This window comes from Calliphora vicina, chromosome 2 (assembly GCF_958450345.1).
Source record: "Calliphora vicina chromosome 2, idCalVici1.1, whole genome shotgun sequence".
Classification (NCBI taxonomy): Eukaryota; Metazoa; Arthropoda; class Insecta; order Diptera; family Calliphoridae; genus Calliphora; species Calliphora vicina.
The window spans coordinates 138305347-138318233 of record NC_088781.1 but is presented as its reverse complement, the minus strand read 5'-3'; the positions used below and the strand labels follow the sequence as shown (position 1 = coordinate 138318233).

The 12887-nt window shown below is 28.1% G+C and overlaps 1 protein-coding gene across 1 annotated transcript; it reads left to right on the top strand.

The window, feature by feature from the left end:
- Positions 1-365: 365 nt before the first annotated feature.
- LOC135952280 (lysosome-associated membrane glycoprotein 1-like) lies at positions 366-11558 on the top strand. The gene is made up of 4 exons (XM_065502146.1): positions 366-675; positions 8343-8699; positions 8758-8979; positions 10293-11558. The coding sequence occupies exons 1-4, from the start codon at positions 618-620 to the stop codon at positions 10628-10630; spliced, it is 975 nt and encodes a 324-aa protein (XP_065358218.1). The 5' UTR covers positions 366-617; the 3' UTR covers positions 10631-11558.
- Positions 11559-12887: the final 1329 nt, after the last annotated feature.

The window sequence follows — 12887 nt, the reverse complement described above, 5'->3', positions numbered from 1 at the left end:
TGATTTACGATGATTCCAAGGCAAATTTATTATTAGGTGGTGTCGATTATTTTTATCTTTATTAGATTAAATGTTTCAGCTGTCAAATTTACTAGTGTTTGTTACGATCAAAACTACAAAAAATCCAAAAGCAAAAACAACAACAGACAACTTTGACAGTTCAACTATTTCTAACAACAACAAAGTAGCTGTTGTTTTTGTACATGATTAATGTGTTGTAGTTCTGTCGTCACCTTTTATAAATTCACCTTGAATCAGTTTGGAAAGAAAAAGAGAAATATATAAAAATTTATTTATCTTACATCTTCTGTCGCAGTCACATAGTAATAATTATTAAAAGTGTTATTATTGCTCATTGTTTTTTAAACGAATAATCATCGCAGCGTCGTCTTCTTGGTTTTTGTGTGCTGTTAAAATATTGAAAAAAAGCAATTTGGAATTTATTAAAAACGCAAAAAACAATTTAGTTTATATAAATACGCATTTTAAAACAAAATTGTCAGCTAAAAGAAAGCAGACATTTAACAAAATCTATAAATTTTACTCAGTCGAAAAGAGTGATTTAGCAGAAAAAGAAAAAAAAGTGAAAATATACTGCGAATAAGTTTTTGGCCACAATGTTTCATAATAAATTAATTACTTTGACCATATTATCAACGGCTTGCTTATTAACAGGTAATTTAATAAATTCAAAAATATAATTTTTTATTAAATTAGTTAGCTATTAGTTCTTTGTTGGCTATTCTTAGTATTATTTATTTTTTTTAACAAGTTTAGACGTCATTTTTTATTTTTCCTTTTTTTATATGATAAAAAAAAAGCAAAAACAATCGAATAACGATGTAGGAGAAGGAAAAAGGGTTTTCGTTCTCTCAGCTGATGCGTCCATGTTAGCTGTTGTTGTTCTATTCTATGTGTTTGTTGTGTGTGTGTTTGCTTGTGTTTAGTTGTTGCTTTATTCTTAACAAAGAAGTGTAGCCAGTCTCCCCAAAAACAACAATACTTGTGTTTTTTTTGTTGCTAGTGAAATGAAATTTCCAGTTATTTTTTTTTCACACTTTATATTATAGTTCTTCTTTCTTTGTTGCAGTTTTTTTTTGTATTTTATTTTTCTTGCTTTTTAATTATTTTGTTTGTTTTTATGGTTATTTTTTTTTATTTAAATAAACTTTTTGCATTTTTGAGGTTTTGCTCGTGTCTTATTTAATTAATTTAATTTACCTGTGGGGAGAAATATTGTTTGTTTATACTCTTCAATTCGTTTAATTGTAATTTCATCATTATATTCGTGTAAAACAAATTTAAGAAAGAGGGAGGAAGGAGGGAAATTAGAAGAAAAAATTGAAAATTTTTATTAAAGTGGGGTTTTTTAAGTTCTAGGAAATATTAATTGAGGCTAAATTAGTTTAAAGGGCTTAAAATACAGATGTAATTTAATTACTGTGTTAACTTATATGTATGTGGATGTTGTTAATATTTAGTAATTCAATAAAAATAAAAATATTTATGGCCTTTGGTCGGCCATATTGAAAATTGTAAATAGAAAATCTGATTCGTTTGCAGAATTTTACGATCATTTTAGTTTTTGTTTAAATTTATTATTTTAAATTACTTTTTAATTAGTCTATTATCATTAACAGGGTACTTTTAGTAAAATACAATTGTTATAATTAATACCAATAATAAAAAACAACAAATTTATACCAGAGATTAATATTTTTGTTCTGACTATAGGAGCGCAACTAGTTTTTGTCATCGACTTCTATCCAACTGAATTATTATTTTTGTTGCTTTTGCACCCAACTTTAGTCAGATGGCCTTGGACACCTTGCAATCCGTCATACTATTCCAAGATTAGTTTGTAGAGTCATGCAATCTTTTTAAGATGCGAGGTTTTACTCCTCGGTCAGACTACTAAGCTCCAGACCATGTCTCGCCTGAGCTCTTTTACATTCCATCACTATGCTCGAATGTACTATGTGACATTTCAAAGCCGTAAGTGGCGCCTGACTATCTAAATAAACTGTCACTTCAGAACTCGTACGTGGCTTTCCAGATCGCTAAGTTCTCAGAGTCTGTATGACACTTTAATGTCTCTGTCTATTACATAAACTCCGGCCCCATTATCAGATTCTTGTCAGCTGTTGATATCCAATCCATTACACCCTAGATTACTTAGAGACATTACATTAACGATTGACTTAACGCTAGATAACCTGTATTACAAACAGCTCATACTTGTCAAATGATCCAAAAATATATAAATTGGAAACAGCCAAGTCATTAGACATTAGGGGAAATTATAGTATAAAAGGGATACATTGACTTCTTTTGTAGGGATATGTATGTAGATATAGTAGGGTTCCTAAATGAGAAAAGTTTCCCGGGAATTCTTTTTTTTTAGAATTCACGGGAAATTTCTTTATTTTTCTTTTTTCAGTCACATTATTATTTGCGCACATATAAAACAGATTCGTTGTATTTTGTTTCATAGATTTTTTCGATAAATTCAGTTGACGCAGAAAAATAGCGATTAAATTAACCGAATTCGTAGTTTTAAGTAGAAATGTGTAACCTTTTATGGCCAAAAGGCTAGATTGCAGAATATTATAATCGAAAACCTTTTTATAATACTGAGAAATCACATAATATTGGACCTAAACATAATTTTGGAAATATTTCAAAAATCTTTATGCTGATTAAAAACTATTTCAAAGAAAACTACGGACTTAAGGTAGAGTTCGTGTTCAGTTTAACTGAACTTTTTAGCATAAGCGGTAAAGAATTCAAAACTCTGATTAGGAGATTCCTAAATTTAAAATGCATTTTTATTAGCTATAGTATTCAAATTTTATTTTGACAACTTTGACAAATTGTTTTCTTTTTTTTTAAAAATAATTTATTGCTTTTGTTGGTATTTATAAAAATTTAACAGTTTCAAAGCCGATGATAAGGAAATGTTTTAATAATTTTCGTTTCCACTAAAAACTGTGATAAGTTTTAAGTTTTAATTATTTTTTGCAAAATTTTATTAATTTTTTTTTTAACTCAAGTCTGGATGATTAAATTTCCTATATAAAATGCATGAGCTGTGCATTAAGCTCAGATTTTCCATATGACATTGATATATGCCACTCAACTATAACAAATATGTATGAATAATAATAATAAAAAGAAAACAATTAAAAAGCAAAATATAAACTGACTCTGCTTATCACTTAATGTTTACAAGTAAATTATAAATTAGTTCAGTTTCATATAAATACAATGGACTAATAAAATCACTACCAGCTTTGTTGGGTAGTTTCAATAGAGGCTGTAAAGGGAAGCTAAATAAGAATAAACTATAAACAAATATGTACATACATATTATCAATTAAATATTTTGTATTTGCTATAAATATTAGATTATTTTATTAGTAGAAAACAAATCAGGGAAATTCTATTTAAACACTACACTACACCCCTATTTAAATCTCGATCATAATGTATATTACTCATTTAACGCCTACGTTAAATGCATGTTTTATTTTTTATTTTGTATAACATTTTTACAATAAACCCTGATATTGGCAGTGGAAAATTTAAAAATAAGGGCGTTTATTTCTTATATTGATAAAGATTTTGTTTGTTTTTATATATTTAAAGTTCATGATTTAGTTTTCAAAACTATAGCTATGCTTCATCTACTTAAAAGATGATGATGTTGACCTTTAAATGTTTAACAAACAATTTACTTGTTGTATTATAATGTAATATAACCACAATTTGTTTTATACCCTACACCACGAGTGCCAAGTTTGAATTCCGTTTGTATTTCCTACATTTTTTACTTTTAAGACTCCATAAAGTATGTATATATATTTTGGAACGTTATAGATAGCGGGGTCGTCTGTCCAACTGTCCGTCTATCCGTCTGTATGTTGAAATCAACTTTCCTTAGTCGCCAAATAACTTAATTAATACATCAATATATCCGCTACAGTCGCGGTTCAGATGCTATTTAAAATCCAGAAAATCGGGCCACAAATGGCTGAGATATAAGCAAAAACCATGACTAACTTGATTTTTACCTAAATGATTAATATTGACAATATGGATATCTAAAGATAGATATTTTAAGGACCTTTCCAACTACGTACACAACGTCAAAGTAATTCGGACCTACAATGGGTCAAAATTGGGAAAATTATTTTTTAACCTAAAAAATTTTACAAAAATATTTTCCATCTTTATCTTAATATATAGTTTGGTGAAGTGTATATACGATTCGCACCAGCCAAATATAGCTTTCATATTTGTTTTTTACACTAGTTTTTCTGGGACCTACCTGCCTCCCCCACTTTAGTTTTGTTTTTTTAAACAAATTAATGGTTGCACTATTAGATTACCTTTTTTCTATGGTTTTCTAAACAACTATTAGATGTTGGCATATGCAAGTCAAGTTGTTTCTTGTGGTTTTGGTTTTCTGTTTGCCTGCTTTAAAAAGACTCTAGCTAATCTTATAAACTTTGTGGTTTTCTTTTGTGAGCGTCATAAACAAACCTACAATAAGTTTGCTAAATGCGTAAAGAATTTGCAAAGCAATAGCAAAATTGCAACCCTAATATTGAACTCAGTTTGTAATTCTATTTGCAAATAGTGTTATTCAACTTATTATTTAAAAAAAAATGTGTAAATATTTTTGTCTAATTACTCATATTTAATTAGGTTTTTCTTTGTTTAGTTTAAATATAAAGCTAGCCGTTTATGTAAACTAAAATTGTAGAGATTTGAATTGTAAACGTTATAAGTCTTGCTAGACAAATATAAATATTAAGATAATAGGGAAATCCAGCAGTATTTATCAAAATTTAATATTGTAAGATACATATTTGTTTTAGTTTAGCGAGGCCTGCAATGAACTTTGACCTCTTTTTTAAAACAAATCAATTATTCAGAAATTTCTGAAATATGATGGGAAAATTCCTAAATAAAATTTTAAATTTATTTATTCGAATTTTAAAATTTTTTTTTTTCAAATTCTTTTGAACACCCAAAAGGTCTCTGATATGATATTTTGAAATCATCTTTTTTTACTTTCCTTACACTTGTTATTTTTTAAGATAAAAATGGGTTTTTTTGTTTAAAATTTTAATATTTGCTTTAATAAATTATAATATGTCTACATTTCTTTCGTCTCCTACAGCCATACAGGCTTTAATTTATCTTTAGTAGGTTGTTGATGTCGCTGTTTACAGAGGTTTAAAATGTTTTTCATTTACCGCTTGTATCAGAGTTGGGCAATAAAGTACTATTTAACATTTTTCAGTATGAAAAAATATTTTTCTTTAAGAAAATAAAGTTTCGTTAAGTTATTTAATTCTTAAAAATTTAAATTTTATTAAGGATTTAAATAGTTCCCTAAGTAAAATAAATGAATTAGCAAAATTTTCCAAAAAAATATTTTTCATTAAGAAAATAAAGTTTCGTTAAGTTTTTTAATTCTTAAAAATTCACATTTGTTGGTGGATTTAAATAGTTTATTAACTAAAGTAAATGAATTTAACAAAATTTGCCAAAAAAATGTTTTCGTTCAAGAAAATAATGTTTCGTTAAGAAAATAAAGTTTCGTTAAGTTTTTTATTTTGCAAAAATTTAAATTTTTTTATGGATTTATATAGTTTTTTTAATTAAGATCAATGAATATTGAAAAATTTTCTAAAAAATATTTTTCGTTAAGAAAATAAAGTTTCGTTAAGTTTTTAATTCTTAAAAATTAAAATTTGTTTGTGCATTTAAATAGTTTATTAACTAAGAAAAATGAGTTTAGCTAAATTTTCAAAAAAAAAAATTTCGTTAAGAAAATTATGTTTCGTTAAGTTTTTTATTTTGCAAAAATTTAAATTTTTTTGTGGATTTAAATAGCTTATTAACTAAGATAAATTAATTTAATAACATTTTTTAAAAAATAGTTTTCGTTAAGAAAATAAAGTTTCGTTAAGTTTTTTAATTCTTAAAAATTTATTTTTTTGTGGATTTAAATAAGTTCCCCTATGTAAAATAAATGAATAAAGCAACATTTTCAATAAAATATTTTTCATTAAGAAAATGAAGTTTCGTTATGTTTTTTATTTCTTAAAAATTCAAATTTTTGTTTGGGTTTAAATTTTTTAACTAAGGAATGTTGCTAAAAAAAAAATAGTTTTCGTTAAAAAAATAATGTTTCGTTAAGATTTTGAAATTATGTACTAAAAATTTAAAATTTTTATTATTATCAAGTGAATATAAAAATAATTTATTAAATTAATTTTCTTTTCGAAAAATTAATTTTATAAAATTGTTAATTTTTGTCAATTTCCATCTCTGCCTTTATTTGTACATATTTAAATTAAATTTAACACAAGATATCCAGATTTAGATACCCTTAATCAACGTTTTATTACGTTTTTGTTTATTTATTTACTTTGTTTGGATTTTCCATTTCTGTTTTGGAAATGTCGAGTACTTTTTACCATTTCTCATCTCAAAATTTGATTAAACAAAATAAATAGTTTGTGTTATTATTATGAGATAAGATTAGATAAATTATCTGAGGGGAATACATACAATACAGAGATATGTTTATTATATATTAATGTTTGGGTTGTTTATATAAAGATTGAATGTAAGTGAATAATAAAATACTGTTTTATGGTTTATTATTATTAACTAATATATTATTAAAATATTAAATATTTGGGATCTACTCAAACAGCAATTCCAAACGTTTGCTAGCAGAAGGATTCATCCAAAAGCGGGGATATTGGGTAACATAAGAATTGAAGCCGAGAGATCTTGAAAGACGATTTTGTATGTCTGAAATGCTGCTTCAATGCTTTTAAAAAAATCATTTTTGCTGCGAAGCATTACTTGCGATGGAAAATGGATCCATTACAATATCTCGAAGCGTAAGAGATCGTATGTGAAGGACGACCAACCAGCCGAATCGACAACAAAGCCAAATATGCATGGCGTTAAGGTAATTCTCTGTATTTGGTGGGAGCATAATGGTTGAAATCTAACCAGTCCCTCACATGAAACCTGTACCAAACTCAACTTATTCGTTTGAAGCGAGCATTGGCCGAAAAATTTCCAGAATATGCGGCCAGACATATTTCATAATGAAAACTCTCCGTCACATGTTGCAATACCTATTAAAAACTATTTACAATGAAGTGATGGAGAAGTTTTGCTTCACCTGTTTTATAATCCAGACCGTGCTCCGTCCGACTACGATTTGTTTCGATCGATGCAGAACGCTCTGTCGGGGATACGTTTTACTTTGGAACAGAGTATCCCAAATTGACTTCTTTGGTCTTGGCCTCAAAAGACGAGCAGTTCTTTTGACTCGGAATCCATATGTTGTCAGAAAGATGGGAAAATATCATAGCTAACTGTGGCCAATACTTTGAATAAATTTATATTGTACAAATGTTTCAAATTAAAGGCAAATAATTTGAAAAAATTCCTCCTTTTTAAGTCATACGCGCAATAAGTTATTTAAAGTTTTTAAAAATTAATCACTCTATCAAATTCTGTACAATTCGGACCATGATGTTGGGTATACAAGATTCGGCACAGCCGAATATAACACTCTTACTTGCTTAATTTTAGTATTCTGACCTGTTTAATTTTTAGCACAGTCGTCGTGTTTTTTTTTAAAAAAAACAATTAATCATTCATTTAATTAATTTGCCATAATTGTAAGCTATTAACTTGATTCAACTTATTTCAGTACATGTTTTTATATTTCTACTTTGGTTTATTTTAATATTTTTTATATTTTACTGGTTAAATTTGGTTTTGTTTTGCAAAAGGTATATTTAACATGGCACGCAACATTCTTATCTACAAATGAGTGTTGATTTTAGGTCAATTTAATGTTTCATTTAAATAGATTAATAAAAATTTCTTATGATTTTTAGATAAAAGGCTTTTGATTTCATTTATTTTTTTGTAGACACAAAGAAAGGTGTAATATTTCAAAATACATAGTTTTAAATTACACTTGGTAACCATTTTTCTGTATTTAAGTTTTGTTTTGCCCGGCTGTTGTTAAAATAACTGATTGTTATTTATGCATCATCGCAAATAATCGCTTTTAAATGAGTCATATGTAGAAGAACAATCAGGCAAAACAAATGGGGGGCAGCGTTTAAGAAAATTTATTTTATTTATTGTAAATAAATATATAAATAATAAAGTAAGAGATAAACAAAACTATTATAAACAATTTATTAAATGGAAAATAACAAATATTTATATATATCCAAAGAATTGTTTTTGTTTTATTAATAATTTGAATATTTTTTGTGTTTTAGCCGCTCAGCTGAGTGTTAATTTAAGTAAAGCCGAATTACCCTCAACAGTTGTACCAATATTGCCCATTAAAGAGGAAACCACAACAATTACGCCCTCTACCACAACTCCTAGCACCACCACTACCCCAACCTCTACAACTCCTAGCACTACTACGACTACAACCACAACAACAACTACGACTACAGAGAAACCGACTACCACAACTGCAGCTCCCATAACTACCACAACTGCAGCCCCCATAACTAGCACAACACCAGCACCTAAACCCTATCCCGAACCTGAAATCGGAACATGGAACTCCAGCTGTATAATGGTACGAATGGCTGTGCAATTAAATTTCACTTACGAAACCAAAGGTAAAATATTCACATTAAAAACTTTTGAAAATTATTAAAATTTATTTTCTCATTTTAGATAATAAAACCGCTTACGGTTTGTACAACATCCCCAAGGATGCCAAAGTTGAGGATAATTCATGCTTGTCGAATAGTACGCAAAATTTACAAGTGAATTGGGGACCAGCTAATGCCCAACATATCATGCTTTTACAATTCGATCGTGTTAATAAAACCACCAATATGACCATGATGATGTTTACTTTGCCCTTGATGAGTGATAATTTTCCAAATGCTAAAGGTAAATAAGACCTTCTCTTAAAATTTCTAAAAGAAAGTTTTTTTTAAACAAAATTCAATAAAAAAGGCCTTGCAGGGAATGCCAATAGTGAAATTGTAGTGATTTACTAGTGACATTGTCAGTAGTACCCCAGCCAATGTAATCTTCTATTGACATATAACATTAGCTTGTCATTGAAAATCCATCAGTAGACTGTAGCACAAAAAAGCTTTAAAAAAATCTGAAATAAAGCTTTTCTCAAGTGAATTTAAAAAGTTTTTTTAACAAACTCACCCCTATCGCGAATCAACATTTCACATGAAATATTTTCCCTTTTTCTTTTTTCGTTCATCAACTTTGTTCACGTGAAAAAAATTCCCCTTGTTGTCAAATTTTTAGATGGAATTTTGTAAACAATAAACAGCTGTTACGAACAAAATCAACTATTGTGAATGTAAAATTCATCATGATATTCCTGATAGCAATTTTCCCTTCGAGGGAAATGGATATTTCATGGGAACAAAATTTCACATGTTATTGCCGATAGGGGTGACTATATTAAAAAGCTTTTTTCGCCAATAAATTTCGTAAAAGCTTTTCATCGCAATTAAGAACAAAGCTTTTTCCAAAATGAAAAATACTCAAAAAAATCTATTATTTCACCAAAACATCGGAAAAGACCTTTTTTTGATAGAAAAAATTCATAAAAATTTTTTGGCAAAAAACTTTTTTTTTTATCTAAAAAAGCTTTTAAAAATTCTGAAATAAAGCTTTTTTTCAGGAATAAAGTGAAAGGGGTTTTTTAAAAAAAATATCTGAAAAGACTTTTTTCGCCATTTAATTTCATAAAAGTGTTTTGACAAACATTTTTTCGCAATTAAGAACAAAGCTTAATCTACAATAAAAAAATATTGTTCCCAAAAAAGCTTTTTTTTACCAAAAAATTAGAAAAGGCATTTTTTGTTAGAAAAAATTCATAAACAAAAATTTTGGCAAAAGAACTTTTTTTTTACCAAAAAATGTGAATTTAAAATGTTTTTTTTTAACAAATTCATAAAAAAAAATTTCGTAAAAGCTTTTCATAGCAATTAAGAACAAAGCTTTTTCCACAATAAAAAAGTTTCAAAAAACCTTTTTTTTCACCAAAAAAACCTTTTTTTTTCACACAAAAAAATTCTGGAATAATGTGAAAAAGTTTGTTTTCATTAAAAAAGCTTTTGAAAATGCATTTCTCACACATTTTTTTTCTATTTTCCAAAAAAATCTCCTCATCTAGCTATTTTTATATTTCCATATTTTCAAAATTTCACCACTTATTTTTTTAATCTTTGCAGAAAATCAAACCATCCAATTGATATACCGTGGCGGTATCTTTACTGCACCCACACAAATGTCCTACCATTGCACTCGTCCTCAGGTCTTCAATGTAACCGAGACCATTGGCAATACAAAGATAGTGGGCACCGTCAAGGTACATGATGTCCAAACTGAAGCCTTCCGTTCAGCCAATGCTACTGGCTTTGCGACCGCACGCGACTGTGACAGTTCGGAAACCCCCGATGTGGTGCCCATTGCTGTAGGCATTGCCTTGGTAGCTTTAATTATTATAGTATTGGTCTCTTATCTGTGTGCTCGTCATCGTTCCACTTCTCGTGGTTACATGAGCTTCTAAATTTTTAGTGAGAGAGAGAGAGTAGCAAGCAAAAAACCTCGCTATAAACAACATTTTTATTAAAACATAACATTTCAAAATTGTGTTTAGTTTAAAAACTGAGGTTATTTGAAAAGTTTTAACAGCAACAACTACGAAATCAATGTTTCTTTTTCTTATTTTCATCTTTTAAACAAAAAAACAAACAAAAATATATATATATTACCACAAAGACTAAATAATTGGCTTTTACTAAAAGCAAACACGGGAAAAATAAAAATACGGAAACAAAGTTTTTTAAATTTAAACCTACATATAATTTTAATAATATTCATTTGAATTAATTTGAAAAAATTATTATAAGCAGCCTATAAAAAGCTTACAAAATTTATGGCTGCTTTAAGTATTTTATGTAATAAAACAATATAAAAAAAAGAACATAATAATGGGGAACGAGGGTATTTTTTTTTTGTTTTTCCTTTAAACATAAGAACGTAAACTTTTAAATAAATATTGAAATTTTTAAGTTTTCAAACATTTGGCGAGAGAGATCAAGCTGTGTAAAATACGTTTTTAGTTTGTTTTAATTTCCTTGAATTATATTTTAATTTTTTTAACCTCTTTTATGTTTTTAATATCTATGAAATATATTTCTTTTATTATTATTATTTAATTCTACTTTTCCTCTACTTTTCCCCCATTATCGCTATGTATAGTTATGTTTTAACCTCAAGTTATGCAAACAGTTATTATTTTAACCTTCTGTATAACTATAAGTTAGCATATAACCATACATGGTGATAATAAGGAGGGGTTAGGTTAGTGGTATTTTTCATTTAATTTTCTCTCCATTTCTTTTAGTATTAATTATTATTTTCCATATTTTATTTAATTTTATACAAAATATATTAGATTTGTAATTGATTAATAATAAATTAATAATTAAATATTCCTTTTATTTTATTTGTTCCATTTAATGTCGAAATTTCCATATCATGACTTTTGGAATTTTAATTTTTATAAGAAATTAAGTTTTGTGGTGAGAAAAATTTGCTATTTTATTTTGTAATTTTAATAAATTATTTAGCAGAATAAAATCATAAATTTTAAATTGGCCTTAATTTAAAATATAAATAAAAACAGAATAAAAAACAAATCATACTTATACATATAATTAATTAATTGATAATAAATAAAGAAATAATAATAAAAAGTAATACAATATATAATTAGGAGATGAATTGACAAAATCAGTCTTATCGTGTAAGGCATTGGTGTTTTAAGCCATTGACAGTTTCGGTACCAGATCGAAAGATAAAAGCATCATCCTGTTTTTTAATTAATCTACAACGAAACTGTCAATGGCGTAAAACGCCAACCCCTTACGCAATAAGGCTGATGAATGAGTTTTATTTATCTAGAAAGGTTAGCAGAAAAATGGGTTAGAATTTACATTACTCTCAGCCTCTATAGCTCTGTTCAAGAGCGAATAGTCGATGAATTGATGTTCAGCAAATCGATATACGGTCACCAAGCCGATATTATTCTCTGGAGAATCTGTATGGTGGAAGGCACTAGACAAACAGCCCAATTATGAATAAAAAATTCCGCGGGAGTTTGTCACGCCAGTATAATCGGAAGTATACAGAATTTTCCAGATAATATTGATTATTGCATCTCTAGGCCCTTCCTATCAAGGAACTTCGGGCTGACACAGGGCCTTTTCGGAAATGCATCACTGCGCTGCATTTGAAGTGCAGTACGTTCTAATAGTTGGTTTTAATATTTTATTAATTACAAGTTTTATTTGTTTTAAATAAATTAAATTTTTTTTTTTAATTTATTGGACAACAAGGGATGACATTGCTTATGGATACCATAGGCGTTCCAAAGAAGAAGTGCCGGCATTCTGGAAAGAATTTGCTAACACACTGAGTACTGGAGGATGCTGCTGTCGCTTCCAACGCATTAGCCCCCTTGAGGGAAAAGTTATTTAGCTGAAGGGTCTGGTAACAAATACAAGTGGCATTACTAGAAGATACGCAAACTTCCGTAATGGATATTTCTGCTCTTTCTACCCTTGTCTTCTTTTTTTTTTTGATTCGGTTTTTGGTTGGAATACCATTTTTTGGATTTGTGCGTAACTGAATGCGGGAACGTAATCGAAATACAGAATATGGGAGAATGTTGGCCTTTAAAGCCCCAATTGTTGCTGGTTTATCAGCATAAACCAGTAGCTTCAGGCGGCCCCACAGGAAATAACAAAATCGCAAGACCT